Genomic DNA, 19,592 nt, shown 5'->3' with positions numbered 1-19,592 from the left:
AAGCCGGAAGTGGCGCTGTGGCTCAAGTGGTAGAGCGCTAGCCTTGAGCTGAAGAGCTGAGGAACAGCACCCAGGCCCAGAGTTCAAGCCCCACGACCGGACCCAAAAAAAAAAAAAAAAGATCATCTATCTATGCTACAGACTTATAAGTGAATAGAAGATTTGTGATTAGATCATCAGTATGCATGAAGTATCTTACGTTCGATCTTAAAATTTGTGTGTATGCAGATATAAGGGCTTGAACTCAGAGCCTGAAGCTTTTGCTTGTCTTTTTTGCTCAAGGCTAGTTAACACTCTGCTACTTGAGCCATACCCTCACTCTGGTTCTTCTGATTTATTAGAGATAAGAGTCTCACAGTCATTTCTGCCTTGTTTAGCTTTGAACCACAATTGAATTGCAAGATCACAATCTTTATTCCAGTGTTTCAAAATTGAGGATTTCTTCACTAAGGAGAGTGAATTTATCACGTAGCATTTGTAGCAGTCCTGAATGGTATCTGTAGTAAAATGCACTGGTAGCTCTCAAGCTGTGAATACAGGAATAGTCATGCTAGGAGTAGTATTTGACTATAATTAATCCTTGTTCAAGTCATTTATGGCCACATGAAGTCATTCATGGCCACATGAAGTCATTCATGGCCACAAGAGTTCAGATCAGCTCACAGTGCCATCAATACTACAAGAAATAGGTTTTCAGACTGGGTTTCTAGGTTGATGAGGCCTTATGAAAGTTACTGATTCAAGTAACTATAACTACCTAGAGTCATTTCACATTGTAACTATTTTGGGGAGCACAGTGGGGGTAGGGACCTCTGCACTGTCCCTGAACTTTTTTTTGCTCAAGGCAAGCACTCTACCATTTGAGCCACATCTCTACTTGTGGTTAATTGGAGATACGAGTCTCACAGCCTTTTCTTTAAACAGTAATCCTCAGATCTCAGCCTCCTAAGTAGCTAAGATTACAGGCATGAGTCACCACACTCAACTTCATTTTGTATTTTGTTAAAGTTTAAGGCTTTCTGCTAACTCAGTAATCAGATACCAACTTCTCTGACTCAATTTTGAAGTTGTTTCTTTCCCTCTTCCTTCCCTTTGAGCATTTCTGTGGATGAGCTGCAGTTGCAGGAGTGTGCCCACAGGCCAGCAGCCTGCACCACAGGCTGTCCCAGGTGCTAAGCTGCCACACCGTAATAGCCCTGTAGGGGTGGATTCATAGTCAGAACATTTCTATACTCCAGAACAGTTTCATACTCCAGAAGAATTAGCAGCTACCAAAACAAAGGTAGTTTCTAGCTTATGCTTAACTATTTCTGATAAGGAGGAATTTAGCTTTCTGGATCAAATTATTTCAGATTTAGAGATACATTATTCATATATTGGAACCAAAAGCTGCCTCCTTAACTTTAAGCTTATAGTTTCAAGTTATACTCAAGCATACTGAGTAAATAAGCTTGCTCTTCAGCATCATATTGCTCTTCAGTTACTTAAAGTCCTGTCATGCTTTTTTCTTAGCCCTAGTTCCCTGTTAAATATCCCCCCCCCCCAGCCAGAGTTTAAACTCGGGGCCTCACATTTTCTTAGCTAGTGCTCTACTACTTGAAACATACCTCTAGTCTGGCTTTTTGCTAGATATTTTGGAGATGGAATCTAGTGAATTTCTCCTTCAACTCAGGTCTTGGGTGTTGTCTCTGAGCTTCTTTGTGCTCCAAGCTCTAGTGCTCTACCACTTGAGCCACAGGACCACTTCCAGTGGTACTTTTTTTTGGGGGGGGGTAGTTTATTGTATATAAGAATTTTCAGGGGCTGGGAAGGTGGCTCAGTGGTAGAGCGCTTGCCTTGCATGACTGAGGCCCTGGGTTCAATTCCTCAGCACCACATAAGCAAAAAGAAAAAAGCTGGAAGTGCGCTGTGGCTCAAGTGGTAGAATGCTAGCCTTGAGCTGAAGAGCTGAGGGACAGTGTCCAGGCCCAGAGTTCAGGCCCCACAACCGGACCCAAAAAAAAAAGAATTTTCACAGGGACTTTTCCACTGGGGCTAGCTTCAAACTTCAATCCTCAGATCTAAGCCTCCTCAATAGCTAGAATTACAGGCGTGAGCCACTGGCACAGGCTGCGTATTTCTTGTAATAAATCTAAAATCCATTTCTTTTTAAGTTCAAAATCTCAGTCATTTTGTTTTGTTGGTTTTTTTCCACTGCTGAATGTTTGTGTGATCTCAGACAGAACTTTCTTCATCTCTAATGTGAGGTTACAGAAGGAAATCACCAAGGGTCTTTCTGACATTCAGTTTTTTTTTTTTTATTCTGTGAAGTGGATCTGATTGTAGATTTGGTCATCTGTCTGTAATAACCATCTTGCCTTTTTGAGACTACAAATGTGACTACCACACTTGGGCAGAAAGTGGATGTACAACTAAAAACTTACTGCTTCAGTATGTCAATACATAGAGATTTGGGGGAGGTATGGCCATTTTGTCTTTTCCATTTAGTACATAGAGTTTTGAGTTATAATGGTACCATGGATTTTCTGTAATAAATAATAATGTAAGACCAAATTCAGATTGAATCATCCCCAAATTTCTACCTTAACTTTTGTAGTAATAGTCCTATTTATCCTATTCACACACAACTTCTAGAGATTGAGTGTATGTGTGTGTGTGTGTGTGTGTGTGTGTGTGTGTGTGTGTGTGTGTGTATTTTGCAAAAGGCTAGCACTCTATGAGCCAGAGCTCCACTTCTGGCTTTTTTGGTGGCTAATTGGAGATAAGAGTTTTACAAATTCTCCTACCGGGGCTGGCTTCAAACCATGATCCTCCTGATTAGCTAGGATTAAAGGCATGAGCCACTGTCCCTGGTTTAGATTGTGATTTTATGTTTTAGAAAAATAATAACAATTCATTGCTCAAAAGGACTTTAATGCTCATCTAATTTAACTTCTTTCCCATTTAAATCAGATAGTCTTAACAGATTAAGTAACTTGTTTATGGATAGTCTGTTGGTTATATTATATCTGAGGACTAAATAGACTAGAGATATTTATAGCCTTCACTACCAGTCTATATCCTGCTTGTTGTATGTCATTTACCAGTAATACTCAAGCAAAAATACATAGATTCCATAGCAGTATCAAAAATAGACTAAATAAAATGTTTGGTGACTGATACATATTAACTGTATTTTTATTTCTAAGTCTGTATTACAAGGAAATTTAACAGTGAAATAAATTCAACACTCTTGAATATTAGGTTAAGATGTTAATTTAAATAGGGCAAAAATATTTGGAATTTTATTCAAAATATTTTTGGTCAGTTGCAGGGCTTGAACTCGGGGCATGGGCATTGTTCTCTGAGCTTTTTGTTCAAAGCCACTCTACCACTGAACCAGGTTTTCAGGTGGTTAATTGGAGATAAGAGTCTCACAGCCTTTCCTGGCCTGAGCTGGCTTTGACTGCAGTCCTCAGATCTCAGCCTCTTAAGGAGCTAGTATTACAGGCCTGAGCCACCAGCCATCGGCTCAAAACAATTTGTAAGAATAACTTCCACTCATATACGTGAACTCTCCAAATAAGTCTTTACTGAATGCCCAATTATTGTTTTTCTACATATGAAATGACCTGATCTTCCAAAGGCATTCTTTTTAATAGAAAATTCACTGCTACATGAATCAACATTACACTCAAACTTAGGAAATTAAAAGTGTGTTGGTAAAAACATCTAATAAACTAATGATTCTTAAGTTTTAATATTTGCTTTTCATGATTTTTTTTAAACTTAAAGATAAATGTGGTAAGCTGGGTGCTGGTGGCTCACGCCTATAATCCCGCTATTCAAGAGGCTGAGATATGAAGATCACGGTTCAAAGCCAGCCTGGGCAGGAAAATCTGGGAAACTCATCTCCAATAAGCCACTCAGAAAACAAAGTGGCACAGTGGCTCAAGTGGTAGAGCGCTAGCCTTGAGCTGAAGACCTGAGGGACAGCACGCAGGCCCACAGTTCAAGCCCCACAACTGACCCAAAAAAAAAAAAAAAGATAAATGTGTTAATTATGACATTGTTTTAGAGCAGCATTAATTGTAAATTTTCTCCAGATTTTGTCCAGACACATTTCTATTACATGGAAATTTTAGTGTTAATAGTTACCTGTATGTCAGTGTTCAGAAATTATCCTAATACAGTAAGTTTTTCCCGTAGATTGCCAGTCTCTGGATTATAGACATGTTAGAAAAAGGAATCCATCAAAGGACAGATACCAACTCAACAGATTTATAATACACACACACACACACATACACACAAAGAACAGGATTTTTCCAACAAGTTATGTTTTTGCTCTTATAGCCTAAGAACTTATACAGGCAGAAATAACTTCTAAGACTTTCTTGACTTTTATTTCATGATTTTCTGATCCACTCACTCAGAATATGGTGGAATTTGGTACCCAGTCATTTTCTAATTGCACCAGACAGAAACAGTATCTCGGGGATTTTTCATGAGTTGTAAGTGAAACTTATAAAACTTGTTGAAATGGTATTCTAACTAGATGATTAGAAGTTAAACAACAAATTAGGTGCCAGTATTTTAAAAGCATCAAACTTTAGGAAAGTTGCATGATTTATATCTTCCCTGGTACCCAGGGATGCATGATAGCTTTTTTGTTTTATTTTGTTTTGCTTTATTTTAAAATAATTCTTATTCAGACATCAGCTTCTTAAGGAAGCCGTTAAAGTCAGATGTATTGTGAATGTATGTGCTTTTTTTTTTTTTCCTTTTTTTAACTGGCACAAAAGAGAGAAAAGGTTTCCTTTTTAAAAACTGCACACACTTTTTTGGGGTAATAAATGAACATTTTTTTGTTTGTTTTTTTTAGAACTGAGCTCTCCATAGACAAACATAAGTAGCATAACACAGTGTCTTTCCTCAGACATCATTCTGTACAGTAAACCAACATAAACAACTCCGTTCTTATTGACTGGATTTTTTCCAGGTGGGTTAATTGGGTGGGGAAAAGTAACCTTAACAATTGGAGCCTCTTTTCTTCCTGTTAAGCTTAAAAGATAAGTTCTTTTAAAAAAAAAAAAAAGGAAAGGAAAAGGGAGGTAATAAACCAACAACCTTACCTTTAGAGGAAATCTTTAATGACTGAAATGTAAACATATGTAGAAATTAATATTTGTACACAGAACTATTACGAACCATCTGAATCCATTGGGAAGGTGGTATGGATAGAATTCAAATGGCAATTACCAGATTTGTTCTCAAGCTCAGTGCAAAACTGAATTGCAAGTCTGTGGATTTTAAGAAAAGCTGATGTTACTTTCCTACAACTATCTAGCACAAGTGTCACAGCTTTATAGAAACAATGGTGTTGAAGCTTGGGAAGTGAGTAGTTAGTTCTCTTTCCTATGTTTAATTCAGGAAGTTAATTTTTTTTTCTAGTGCCAGTCCTGGAGCTTGAACTCAGGGCCTGGGTGCTGTCCATGAGCTTTGTCGCTCAAGGCTAGTGCTTTCCCACTTGAACCACAGCTCCACTTCTGACTCTTATTTTTGTTTGTTTGTTTGTTTGGCAGTTAATTGGAAATAAGAGTCTATCAGACTTTTCTTGCCCAGGCTGGCTTCAAACCATGATCCTCAGATTTCAGCCTCCTGAGTAGCTAGAATTACAGGCATGAGCCACCAGCACTCGGCTAATGTTCTTTTTCTTTAAATTCAAATCACTCTTGTTAAATATAACAAAAATACTGAAGTTTTCATTTGGAAGCCATCTTTTAGCATGATCATGAGCGTTTATCAAATGCTTTAGTTTTGTACTCAGGGTGGAGGGGGGATGAACGTTGATGTGTTTTAGTGTTATAAGGTACATGTGCTATCTGTGTGGTTTTATAAAATGTTTCCTCATTTTATGTTCAGCATTTACAGCCGAACAATACCAGCAACATCAACAGCAACTGGCACTAATGCAGAAACAGCAGCTTGCACAAATTCAGCAACAGCAAGCAAATAGTAATTCCTCCACCAACACTTCACAGGTGAGGGATTTGTCTGTCTTATGATTATCCCTCATTGTTTCCCACCAGAGTTCATCTCTAATTACCAACTGTTGTCATAGAACCTTGCATCTAACCAGCAGAAAAGTGGCTATCGCCTGAATATACAGGGTTTAGAAAGAACATTGCAGGTGAGTATGGAAGCTGTTGCCTCTGCTCCTTATTTTTAAAAGTAAAAAAGTATAGTTAACTGAAATGGAGACACTGCTTCAAGTCTGACCTGTAGTCTGTTGATGTCACTCCTTGGTATACAGCCCCATGCAGTTCATTATCTTAAACAGTCTACTTTGTTTTTTTTTTTAATTTAATAACCTGTTTTACTCTTGAAAGAGATCACTCTTAAAACTAAAGCATGATCAATATTAGCGATGTAGATGCATTTTTGAGTTTGAAGGATGAGATTTGTATCTCTAAACATCTTGAAGGGAACATTTTTAAAAACTCAAGGGGGCTCTCAATGTTTATGTTAAACTATAATGTTATTGAGTGATGGGGTACAAGGGAAGAAGTTTCCATATTGATTCATTATATGTATCTGCAAATCACTGAAATGTTTTACTAGCATATTCCTTGTCTAACTTTTTGTCTTGGAGGTGTGTTGTAGACACATTCTAAAGGGCTTATTTGGGGAATTGATTTGTACAATTTTTTTTTTTTTTTGGTTGGTGGTGGGGCTTGAACTCTGAGGCCTGGGTGCTGTCCCTGAGCTCTTCAGCTCAAGGTGAGCACTGTACCACTTGAGCCACAGAGCCACTTCTGGTTTTCTGGGGATTAATTGGAGATAAGAATCTCTCAAGACTTTCCTGCCTGGGCTGGCTTTGAACTGCAATCCTCAGATCTCAGCCTCCTGAGTAGCTAGGATTACAGGTGTGAGCCACCAGCGCCTGGCTACACAGTTTTTTATTACCACATATGAAGATCAAAATTCAGAACCTTTGGGTTAGGTAGTTACATTCCTCCAGGTTATGCCTGTCGAAAGAGATGAGATTTCAGTGGTTTGCCATGTTCATTTATATTCTAACTGATTTTGCTTTAATATGAATTTGAGACTAATTGATACTGATTAGGTTTTATTTGTATTTTCTTTTTAGGGTTTTGTTTCTAAGACTTTGGATTCCGCTAGTGCTCAATTTGCTGCTTCTGCTTTGATGACATCAGAACAGCTGATGGGATTCAAGATGAAGGATGATGTGGTGCTTGGGATTGGAGTGAATGGTGTCCTTCCAGCCTCAGGTAAGCAGAAAGACAAGTCCATTTGTATATAACCAAACTAGATTATAAACCAGGCACTGGTGGCTCATGGCTGTAATCCTAGCTATTTTAGCTGAGATCTGAAGATCATGGTTCTAAAGCCCGCCAGGCGAGAAAGTCTGTGAGACTCAGATCCCCAGTTAATTAAAGAAGCCAGAGGTTGGAGCTGTGGCCCAAATGGTAGATTGCTAGCCTTGAGCAAAACTCAGGCTTTGAGTTCAAACTGCAGGACTGACACTACCCCCCCCCCAAAAAAAAAGATTATATGTATATATAGAGAGACAGAGACAGAGAGAGATTTTTTATATCAGTATATTTATATTTTTTTATGTAGTATATATGTGTGTGTGTGTGTGCATATATATATATATATATATATATATATATATATATATATAAATGTGAACCACAAATTGCACATTGTTTAGACACTTCTTTCTTTTTGTCTCTAGGAGTATACAAGGGCTTACACCTCAGTAGTACTACACCAACAGCACTTGTACATACAAGTCCATCAACAGCAGGTTCAACTTTGTTACAGCCTTCAAATCTTACACAGACTTCAAGTTCCCACAGTGCACTGAGTCATCAAGTAACTGCTGCCAATTCTGCAACAACTCAGGTTCTGTTTGGGAACAACATCCGATTAACTGTACCTTCATCAGTTCCCACCGTAAACTCCATTGCCCCAATAAATGCTCGACATATACCTAGGACTTTAAGTGCTGTTCCATCATCTGCCTTAAAGCTGGCTGCTGCAGCAAACTGTCAAGTTTCCAAGGTCCCATCTTCATCCTCTGTAGATTCGGTTCCAAGGTAAGTAATTACATTACTAATTTACACTAAGCCTGAATTGTTTGAAAAATATGACACCCAACTGAAATCTGTGGGCTTTATTCTTCAGTTCTTTTTTTTTTTTAAACTTCATTCTACTTTATTTAAAAAAAATGTTTTATTAGTATAAAAGTTGTCTACAGAGGGGTTACAGTTAAGTCAGTCAGGTAATAAGTACTTTTTTGGGGGGAGGGGGATGAACTATCATCTCTTCCCTCATGCTCCCAGTTCCTTTTCTTTTAGATATTAAAAATATAATCTGAGGGCTGGGAAGGTGGCTCAGTGGTAAAGTGCTTGTCTTGCATGCATGAAGTCCTGGACTTGATTCCTCAGCACCACATAAGCAAAAAGAGCCAGAAGTGGTGCTGTGGCTCAAGTAGTAGGGCATTAGCCTTGAACTTAAGAGCTGAGGTCCCAGCAGCCAGGCCCAGAGTTCAGGCCCCATGACTGACCCCTTCCCACCCTCCAAAAAATATGTATGTACGTATGTACGTAAATATGTATATATAATATAAATAGATATTATATATAGATATATCTGAGTTCATGTCTATAGTCCTACCTACTTAGAAAGCAATCTGAGGATCATGGTTTGAAGCCTGGACAGGAAAGCCTGTGAAACTCTTACCTCCACTAAACTACCAAAAAAAAAGAAAGAAAGAAAGAAAGAAAGAAAAGCACTAGCCTTGAGCACAAAAGCTCAGAGACCGCCTTGGCCCAGAGCTCAGGTCCCAGGACAGGTTAACAATGTAGCTGGACACTGGTGGCTCATGTCTGGAATCCTAGCTACTCAGGAGGCTGAGATCTGAGGATCTCAGTTCAAAGTCAGCCCAGGCAGGAAAGTCTGTGAGACTCTTATCTCCAATTAGAAACCAGAAAACCAGAAGCGGCACTGTGGTTCAAAGCAATGGAGCGCTAGCCTTGAGTTGACTTGTTCACAGACAGCTTCCAGAGCCCAGAATTCAAGCCCCACAACCAACCAAAAAAAGTAATCTGAGGAAACAAACCTGGGTGTTGCCCATGCCTATGTTCTCAAGCACTTGGGAAACTGAAGCAGGAGGATCCCTAGTTCCAGCCCCTGGGCTATACATAGAGCAAATTGAGGACCATAGTGAGCTCTGTGACTGAGGCTCAGATGAAAGGAGATGAAGCAGATGCAGATGCTAATAGACTGTTGTAAGGACACTCACTCCTTATAAAGTTAGAGCTAATTTTCTGATAACTAGTTCAGCAGTTGTCCCATTCATTTGTATGTATTAGGACCCTGACTTTAAAGTCTATTTTAAACTCATTTTAAAAAAAGTTAATATAGTAGGAATGAGAAACATCTAGATCACTTGGGTGTTTTATGGTAATATAGTTGACCATGGAATTCATAGTTGGTGTCAGTTGATTTGACGGTGCATTCTTTATAATAAACTACAAGGGTATGCGTTCCTCAGTTGTCCTAAATGAGTCAAATTTCTTCCTGTTCTTAACAAATTAAACTTCATACTGGAAAAAGTCCTCATTCACTGCATTTTTGTGTGACAGAGCTGTCACTGAGTGGCCTTCTTTTCCCCTTTTCTACAGGGAAAATCATGAATCAGAAAAGCCAGCACTGAACAACATAGCAGACAACACAGTAGCGATGGAGGTGACGTAGCTTCCTCAGGAGTGGAGCGCAGCCTGGGGACATGATTAGGTGCTATGCATCAGTAGCATTTTGAATGCAAGGGAGGATGGAATGCAGCACATGCGTTTCTGTGGCAGCTGTGGGGACTTGACAGCAATGCTCATCTCTCATGCTTCAATTTTTCTTTTCTTACTGTTAATAGGAAAAAAAATCAACATCTGTAAATTAAGAATACAGCAATTATCTGTACAGTACTGCATATTTGTAATACCCTTGTATATATGTTACTTGAATACAGAAATGTTCATTTGTGATGCTTTGCACTTGGGGGTGGGGGGTGGGAGGGAAATAAATTGCAACAGAGTGTGAGATGTGAGATTGTATAGAGATGAAGTGTCATCACATCATGTGCATGGTGCGGAACCTGCTGTTTTATCTATTTATTGTGCCGTGTTTACAGTTTTTTGTACACTGTACCTTCGTTGGTTCCTGTGCTGTAGTAAATGTGTTAGGTAGCTGTGGACTCCTTGGTATTTTGTAAATGGTATAACATAACTTGGTTCCCCTCTGGGTCCTTGAGTTTTCTGTGTATCATGTGAAAAAAAAAATGGTGACATACATACAGAATTTTACAAAAAAAGAAAAACAAAACAAAAAAAAGGCATCAGTTTTTTTAAAAATGGGGAATGTACTGTTAAATGGGGATCTTCCTGGTCTACTACCATTAGGACAAGTAACAAGCTAAAAATGAAGTCTCTTGAATCTTCCCATCCCCACTTGCCCACCAAGTTGTGGGTGGTTTCTGGTACTTAAAGCACTAATGTTATGTTGCTGCTCTACAAACAGCCCAGTAGTCCCATTTCCTTCCACACCAAAAAGTGTTCAATCAAGTATGCAAATGGAGTCCTTACAACTGGAGTTTTATGTTGTCTTGCCCTTTTTTTAGCACAAAAAAATGTACTTTTTTATTGTCGAATTGTTTAAAAGACTTCATTCTTTACTTGTTCTTATAAAAAGGATATAAGGGAGAAGAATGCAGTAATTGCTGTACGTGTATCATCATTCCAGTATCTAAAAACAGCCAGCCAGCTTTTTTCCTTTTACGATTCTCCAGAAGGCTGCAAGGCCAGAACCACAAATATCGGGTGCCTTCCTTTGGAAATATTTGACCTCTCTTCTGTGAAGAGAATGGTACTTAACAGACTACTACTAGTGCTTTGTCAGTACCGAAGTCTGAATGCCCAGTCCAATGGCATACATTATCCTTAAGGTTTTTAATCCCACCTGGAAAAATTGTGATAGAATTCTCACAAAATAAACCCAGGGCATTACATGTTGACAAACTAATGTGTAGTGGTCTTTTGCTTTTATTTTCAACCCAAGAGCTTTGGTGTGGCTTTCATTACAACATTTGGTAAAGCAGGGGGAGGGGGAGGGGAAGGAGTAGACATGGGGAGGGATGACTTCAAGTTCATTTTCCCAACGATTGTTTATTGCCTAGCTACCGTAAGCCTGGGACTATTTGAGGTCCTACAACAGTAGATAACATCTGTTCTCATGGAGTTTATAGTGTTGTTGGGGGAGAGAAATAAGGTGATATTTTAAATGTGTCACAGTACATACCAGGAAGTAAAAGCAAGGGAATGAAAAGGCAAAATACCTATGTGTGCTGGAAGTCTCTAGTAGGGAACCAATGGAGGGTGGTGACGTTTTGGTCAGAGATCTGGAATGAGGAAAAGCTGTCCCTGCAGGTGGAGAGAAAAAGAGATCTTGGGAAAGGAGTGTGTTGCTGCGTTCTGAAGGAGCAGCTGTGTGTGGAGCACTGGGAGGAGGAGGAGGCAGCCATGAAGATGTCTAGTGGATGACAGGGACGCAAGTCAAGAGGACACAGACTAGATGCCCAGTTAGGAAGCTAACCCCAATAGTCCCAGTAAGAGGTGGCAACTATGGCAGGAGTTTGCTAAACACCATTTGTATTTCTAGAGGAAAGGTGCATGAGAAGAGGTAAAGGTGACCTCAACATATTGGACCTTAGTGACTACCACCACTGAAAGCACCCAGGAAGGTAGGTTTGGGGCAAGATCCCAAGTTCAGTTTGGGACTGTTTGAGATCCCCATTAGGTGTGCAGACAGGTAAGCAACAGCATAGAATGATCTGGAGTTTGGAGGAGAGGTTGAGCTGGAGAGGTATCTTTATAGTTGACGTTTGAGGCAAGAAGGCCAAGAAAGACGGATTAAGCCAAAAACAGCTGACAATGGTGGGGTATTGTAGAAGTAATTGCCCTTTCATGAGAATTTCTGCCACAATGTGTTAGTCATTTTTATTTTTTTTTGGTGCCAATCTTGGGGCTTAAAACTCAGTAGGGCCTGGGTGCTGTCCCTGAGCTTCTTTTGCTCAAAGCTTGCTCTCTACCACTTGAGCCACAGCTCCACTTCTGGCTTTTTTGGTAGTGTATTCGAGATAAGTCTCATGGGCTCTCCTGCCCCAGATGACTTCGAACCATGATCTTTAGATCTCAGCCTCCTGAGCATCTAGGATTACGGGCGTGAGCCACACTAAATTGGGGGGGGGGAGAAGGAGAGGGACAGGGAAGGGAAACAAAAATCACCTTTCAGATGAATGTGACTACAAATTTTAAGCTACAAACTACTGATTTAAATGTATTTGATAATTTGAGATTCAGATTTAAAATTCTAAAGAAGTACACTTGACAGAATGAGACTCAGGTCCCCTAAGTTTATGAGTATGCTTGCAGCCCACAGGCATCTATTTGTGAATGGGTTGGGGAACAAGAAAATGGGTTCTCGCCAAGCATACCCAGTGAGCTGTGAGACAAGTCTACTGGGGTTGGCGAGTGACAGATGTGCAGACAGTGATTATTCATTTCTATACTAGCCACTAGCACACTGACATGCAGAGAAAAGACAAACTAATGTGCATTTTGGGGGGGGGAGGGTCCAGTCGTGGGGCCTGAACTCTGGGCCTGGGCGCTGTCCCTCAGCTCTTCAGCTCAAGGCTAGCGCTCCACCACTTGAGCCACAGCGCCACTTCCGGCTTTTTTCTTTTTATGTGATGCTGAGGAATTGAACAAGGGCCTCATGCATGCAAGGCAAGCGCTCTACCACTGAGCCACCTTCCCAGCCCCATAATGTGCATATTTTTAAATAAGGACATTTCTTCAAAACTGAGTTTTGGGCCTCAAGTTTTTTAATTTTTTTTTTTTGGGTCCGGTCGTGGGGTCTGAACTCTGGGCCTGGGCACTGTCCCTCAGCTCTTCAGCTCAAGGCTAGCGCTCTACCACTTGAGCCACTTCCAGCTTTTTTTTTTCTTTTTGCTTATGTGGTGCTGAGGAATCGAACCCAGGGCCTTGAGCATGCAAGACAAGCGCTCTACCACTGAGTCACCTTCCCAGCCCCAAGTTTTTAAATTTTGCATCTGCTTTGCTACCAATATTGTCATAGTAAGTAACCACTGATCCCTTAGGGAAAGTGAGAACTACGAAGTCATTCAGGAACTAAGAAAATATTTTACTAAGGGGATGTGAAATGGTGCATCCTGAAAGAAAAGTCTTATCCTGTCACTGGTGGCTTATGCCTGTGATCCTGACTACTCAGGAGGCTGAGCTCTGAGGATTGCAGTTCAAAACGAGCTCAGGCAGAAAAGTCCCCATGAAAGTCAACCACTCAAACGAGATGTGGAGTGTGGTTCAAAGTTGTAGAGTGCTAGCCTTGAATGCTGGGAAGGTGGCTCAGTGGTAGAGCGCTTGCTTTGCATGCATGAGGCCTTTGGCTCGATTCCTCAGCACCACATAAGCAAAAAGAAAAAAGCTGCAAGTGGCGCTGTGGCTCAAGTGGTAGAGCGCTAGCCTTGAGCTGAAGAGCTGAGGGTCAGCGCCCAGGCCCAGAGTTCAGGCCCCATGACCAGAAAAAAAAAAAGCTCAGGGACAATGCCCAGCCCCACAACTGACCTCCCTCACCCACCCCTTAAAGAAAAAAGTCTTAGAGAATGATCTGCCTACATGTGTAGGCACATTTGTGTGTGTGTGTGTGCACATGCATGCATGTAAGCATGCATACCATTCCTCAGGGCCTGAACTCTGTCCCTGAACCTCTTTTGCTCTACCACTTGAGCCACAGTTCCACTTCCGGTTTTCTAGTGGTTTATTGGAGATAGGAGTCTCACAGACTTTCTTGACCAGTCTGGCTTTGAACTGCGATCCTCAGATCTCAGCCTCCTAAGTAGCTAGGATTACAGGTGTGAACCACCAGCAACTGGCTTGTAGGCCCCCCTCCACTTTTTTTTATAGTTTGTATTTAAGACCACTTATATTCTACAGCATGACTGCTTAGTGGCAGCTTTATTCCTGATCTCATTGCAGTAGCACATTACTACAAGTTTGAATGGGCTCAAACAATAAGGATGTCTTGGCTCACTGTTCCAAAAGTCCAGAATAAATTCCACTGAATTGATATCAGGTGTCAGCTGAGTCACACTTCTTTCAGAGAAGCTAGGGGGCAATGTGCTCCATGCACTTTCTTACTTCAGGTGGCTTCCTGGCATTGTGGGGCATGGCATTTCCAGGATCTCTGCCCTCTGCCTTTCTGTAAGGCCTTTTGGGCTGCATCTAGAACCCACCTGGAAATCAAGCCCACCCCCTTCACACTCTCTATACCAGCCCTACTAACAGCTATTCACTGAGTGTGACTGCTCCTCACAGCTCTGAACCACCTCAAGTCATCCTTACAAACAAGGCTATTAGGGGGTTGCTGTACAAGTCATGTTACTATTACCACTATGACCCCATGTAAATGGCACACACACACACACACACACACTGTTCACAGATAAATCAAATTTGAGAAGTAAAGCTGCTATATGCCCCAAGAACTGTAATAGTGACAGTCATAATAAAATGTTTGTTGACTCTGTGTGCTATTTGTCTCATTTCCCTATTGCTGGTACTTTCAAACTTTAGAACATGGTAAAAACCTATTGAAAGAATCCATCCATAGAATACTAGTATGTAAACTAGATGTGAGCGGATCTGCTTTGATAGTGAAGAGAATTACTTTCCCATTTGGAACAACTTATCTGGGCAATCTAAAAGAAAGCAGAAAAGGAAGCAAAGGGAAACAGAATCGATGAAGCAAGTAGAAAAATCACATGAAAATATTAAATGTTGATGTATTAAACAATCCAGCTAAGAGATTAGATGAGGGGGAAAAAAAACTGCTATGAGCCAGGGGCTGGTGGCACATGCCTTTAATTCTAGCTACTCAGGAGGTTGAGATCTGAGCATCATGGTTCAAAGTCAGCCCTGGCAGGAAAGTCCATGAGACTCTTTAATTAAAAAGCCAGACGTGGAGGAGTAACTCAAGTGGCAGAATGCTAGCTTTGAACACAAAAGTTCAGGGACAGTGCCCAGGACCAGAGTTCAAACAAACAAGAAAAAAAAAAAAACAATTTTTTTTTTTTGGTCTGGCTTGATGGAATCACTGTGGCTCCAAAATTCAGTGTCACTAGTACAGTATTATTAAGAGCTCAGCCTTTAAGAGGTGGTATGCCTTGGGAGTTAGCTTCTCCGATGTCATTGTGATGGATGCTTCTTACAGTATCATTATCTCAGTACTTTGCCCTTCACTTTTCCATCATGGAGGATATAGTGCTCTTCCTACCTGAAGGATATAGCCCTTGGTAGAGAATGGAACCTGCCAGCACCTTCATTGCCGCTTGTCCGTTTCTAGTTTCTAGAGCTGTAAGAAATAAATTATTCTACCTCAGGTTTTTGTTTTGTTTTGTGCTGGTCCTGGGGCTTGAACTTGGGGCCTGGGTACTGCCCTTGAGTTGTTTTTGCTCAAAGCTAGTGCTCTACCACTTGGCTTTTTTGCCGGTTAATTGGAGATAAGAATTTCATAGGCTTTCTTGCCTGGGCTCACTTCAATCTCAGCCTCCTGAGTAGCTAGGATTACAAGCATGCACCACCCACACCCAGATTCAGGTATTTAGTGGTAATAGCACAATGGATGAAAACACATCCATCTGTGAGCCAGCTAGTTAATAATATATATATATATATATATTAATATTGAGTCAATTGCAGAGCAAAGGGCATTACTAAGGATTAAAGAAGATTGAGTCTTTCCTTCCTTCCTTCCTTCCTTCTTTCCTCCTTTCTTCTTCCTTTCTTTCATTTTTTCCCATCTGTTGCCTGGGCACTTCTCAAGGTTACTGCTCTACTATTTTGAGTCTCAATTTCTGATGGCTGATTGGAAATTGAGTCTTACAGACTTTTCTGCCTGAGCTGGCTTTGAACTAGGATCCTCACATTTCAGCTTTCTGAGTAGCTAGGATTACAGGTGTGAGCCACCAGCATCCAGCAAGATCATTTCTTTTCTCTCTCTCTTTTTATTTTTTGTTTGGTCTTGGGGCTTGAACACTGGGCCTGGGCACTGTCCCTGAGCTCTTCAGCTCAAGGCATGCTCTCTGCTTCTTGAGCCACAGTGCCATTTTCAGTTTTCTGGTGGTTAATTGGAGATCAAAGTCTCATGGACTTTCCTGCCAGGGCTGGCTTTGAACCACAATCCTCAGATCTCAGCCTCTGAATAGCTAGGATTACAGGTGTGAGCCACCGGCACCTGGCTGAGATTATTTCTCAATACTAAAAAGTTCACATTATTTAGAGGACATAATGGTGCAAAAGTTATGTACTTAATTACATTAATTCAAGATATTTGAAGAAACACAGAATTGGAAGCAGAAATGGGTACAGTAAAGAGAAAATCAGGACATCCAATGACATTGGCAGATGTCCAACAATTGCAGACTATGCATTTGCTTCAAGTACACAAGCCACATACTGTGGGCCACAATGCAAGGCTCAATACATTTAAAGGATTTCAGTCATACTAAGTATTTTCTCTGAACGCAATGAAATTAAATTAGGATTTTAAAATGAGATCTACAAAGTTCACAAATATTTGGGAACTAAATACAAACAAAATATCACATAAAGCAAAGAACATTTTGAGCTTAGTATAAATTGAAATACAAGCACTGAAAGTTGTGAGATGTACCTAAATTTATATTTAAATGAGAATTTATACCGAAAGAGAGAGGAGAGAGACAGAAAGGAAGGAAGGAAGGAAGGAGGAAAGAAAGAAAGAAAGAAAGAAAGGAGGAAAGTTGAAAGAAAGAAGGCAAAAAAGACAGCTGGATGCTGTAATCCTAGCTACCTGGGAGGCTGAGATCTGAGGATCACAGTTCAAAGTCAGCCTAGGCAGGAAAGTCCATGAGACTCTTATTTCCAATTAGCCACAGAAAACTGGAAGTAGAGCTGTAGCTCAACTGGTAGAGGGCTACCTTGAGCAAAAAAAGCTCAGGGACAGCACCTAGACCCTGGGTTCAAATACTACAACTGTCCAAAAAAGAAAAAAGAAAGAGAAAATCAATAACTGAACCTTCTATTTCCTTAAGATACCACGTAGGTAATGCCAGTTAAACAGAAAGTAGAAAGAATCTCTCCAAATTTTGGTTTCTGGCATCTCTCCATCAAATTACTTCTTTTAGAACATGATCATTGGTCTGATGTTTTCAGAGGTAGAGAACAGGAACAGATCATGATTAGGAACTGGTCTCCTGAGGACATTCTCAGCCAAATCTGTGTCCTGGGTCTAATGATCAATTGGCCATTCCACATAAAATACTTAAAGATAAGCTGGACACCAGTGGCTCAGGGTTATAATCTTAGCTAGACAGGATGTTGAAACCTGAGGACTGCTGTTCGAAGTCAGCCCAGGCAGGAAACTCCATAAGACTTATCCCTAGTTAAACACCAAAAATTTGAAAGTGGAGCTGTGGCCCAAATGGTAAAGCACTAGCCTTGAGCACAAAAGCTTATGGCCAGTGCCCAGGCCCTGAGTTCAAGCCCCAAAACACACACACACACACACACACACAGAGATCCTCTCAGCCTCTGGATTCACTGTCACATTGGAAAGAAATACCGCTAGACTCGATCATACCTCACAGGCATGGAATGATGACATCTAGTGAGCAGGAGGCTGAGAAGCTTGGGGCATTATGCTTTTCTTAAATACAGTCACACCTAATGAGTCCAAAGAAGTAAACTGAGCCGGTAAGACAGAGGAATCAGGAAGACATGGTATTCATTCAACCCTGCATGCAGTACTGGTACTGTGTTCAAATTAGCAGCTGGCTGAGATGGTTTATAGTATCATTCCTAGATACAGCGGAACTGTTGGAAGACTGATGAGTAGAAAGAATTCATGCTGATGCTGACCTGTGCCTTCAAACCATGTCCCACTTAGCCCACATTAAGGTATCTCTGCACATGGGCCACATCCTTCATAGGAAAGCAAAGTATGGGCTGCCTTCCAAACATTTGTGACCAGCAATAGCTGGGTTTTGACAGCCCTGATGTTGCGATCTCTTTTCTAATTGTGACAGGGCTGGTCTCTGGTCTCCTTTCTTCAAGGCCTGTAGAATTATACCAGCAGTAAGCCAAAGACCAAAATCCAGTCTCTGTTGTGTGGTCTTGACATTGAACTGACCATTGGTACAGCTGGACCCTTCTTTGCTGATCACTTTTGTTTTTGTCAGTTGTGGGGTTTGAACTCTGGGCCTGGGCGCCATCCCTCAGCTCTTCAACTCAAGGCTCTACCACTAGAGCCACAGTGTCACTTCCGATTTTCTGGTGTTTAATTGGAGATACAAAGTCTCACAGCCTTTCCTGCCCGGGCTGGCTTTGAACCTCAATCTTCAGATCTCAGCCTCCTGAGTAGCTAGGATTACAGGCATGAGCCAATGGCGCGCAGCTACTGATCACCTTTGATTGGAGGATTATGAAGGTGGGTAAAAGGGGATTTTGTGGTGTGTGTGTGTGTGTGTGTGTGTGTGTGTGTGTGAGAGAGAGAGAGAGAGAGAGAGAGAGAGAGAGTATCCTGGGGACTTGAACTTGGATCCTGGGTGCTATCCTTGAGTTGATTTTGTTTTGCTCAAGGCGACATTCTACTCCCTGATCCACAGCTCCACTTCCAACTTTTTGGTGGTTAATTAGAGATAAGAGTCTACTGGACTTTCCTGCTTGGGCTGGCTTCAAACTGTGACCCTCAGATCTCCACCTCCTCAGTACCTAGGATTACAGGTGTGGTCACTGGCACCTGGCATAAAGGGAGGAGGGTAGTTTTGCTCACTGTTTTGTTTAGCAAGGTGCTTTGTCACAAAGAGCAGATGGGGAAAGTGTGTCACAACCTGTTCTGTGTTCTGCACAGGACAGCTCAAATCAGAAACCTTCAGCAAAAATCCCCAGGTATGGTCCAAGCCCACACACCTCACATCTCCAGGCCCACATGCCTCTTTAATTATTAACAATAAAGAGATGGCCCTAAGTCAGAAGTTCTGGAATTCATCCTAATCAGAGGCCCTGGCTGATGGTTTGTGAGTCCATGGTCGGATGTGTGCCCCCTAGTGGCAATTTTTGGGAATGAGCGAGACAACATGGCTGCACCAGGAAAACATAAATAAAAGAGCATTTCACCAGACAAAGCAAAGAGCAAAATGGAGCAATTGAGCTTCCACTTGAATCAGAATTATGTAGGAGAAAGAGTATCTAGGAATTTTACTGGGTGAATATAAGGTTTTAAAAAAAAAGCTTTCTAAGGGGGGACCAAGATGGCGACGGGGCAGTAGGGAAACGCCACAGCTCTCTCCAACCAAAAAGAGAGTTCGAGTTCCAACGCTTAATCTCCCCAAGAGACCGACAACAACAAAAAGACGAACACTCAGAGAAAAACCAGAGGTGAGAAATAACAAAAAAAGAAAGAGAAGAAAA

The 19,592-nt window shown here is 41.1% G+C and overlaps 1 protein-coding gene across 4 annotated transcripts in view; it reads left to right on the top strand.

The window, feature by feature from the left end:
• Epc1 (enhancer of polycomb homolog 1 (Drosophila)) overlaps positions 1 to 11,123 on the top strand; it is a 96,765-nt gene extending 85,642 nt beyond the window's left edge. For 2 of the 4 annotated variants that reach the window (XM_013014700.1, XM_013014698.1), the window contains exons 11-14: positions 5,905 to 6,023; positions 7,133 to 7,274; positions 7,745 to 8,108; positions 9,699 to 11,123. In XM_013014700.1, the coding sequence (XP_012870154.1) occupies positions 5,905 to 6,023; positions 7,133 to 7,274; positions 7,745 to 8,108; positions 9,699 to 9,771 (698 nt within the window). In that variant the 3' untranslated portion in view covers positions 9,772 to 11,123. Of the gene's footprint in view, positions 1 to 5,904; positions 6,024 to 6,103; positions 6,173 to 7,132; positions 7,275 to 7,744; positions 8,109 to 9,698 lie in introns of all 4 variants that reach the window. The other 2 variants (XM_013014697.1, XM_013014699.1) reach the window with 2 other exon arrangements.
• The last annotated feature ends 8,469 nt before the right edge of the window (positions 11,124 to 19,592 follow it).

This window comes from Dipodomys ordii, unplaced genomic scaffold (genome assembly GCF_000151885.1).
Source record: "Dipodomys ordii isolate 6190 unplaced genomic scaffold, Dord_2.0 Scaffold24, whole genome shotgun sequence".
Classification (NCBI taxonomy): Eukaryota; Metazoa; Chordata; class Mammalia; order Rodentia; family Heteromyidae; genus Dipodomys; species Dipodomys ordii.
The sequence above is the reverse complement of the archived record's forward strand: the minus strand, read 5'-3'. Positions and strand labels throughout refer to the sequence as shown.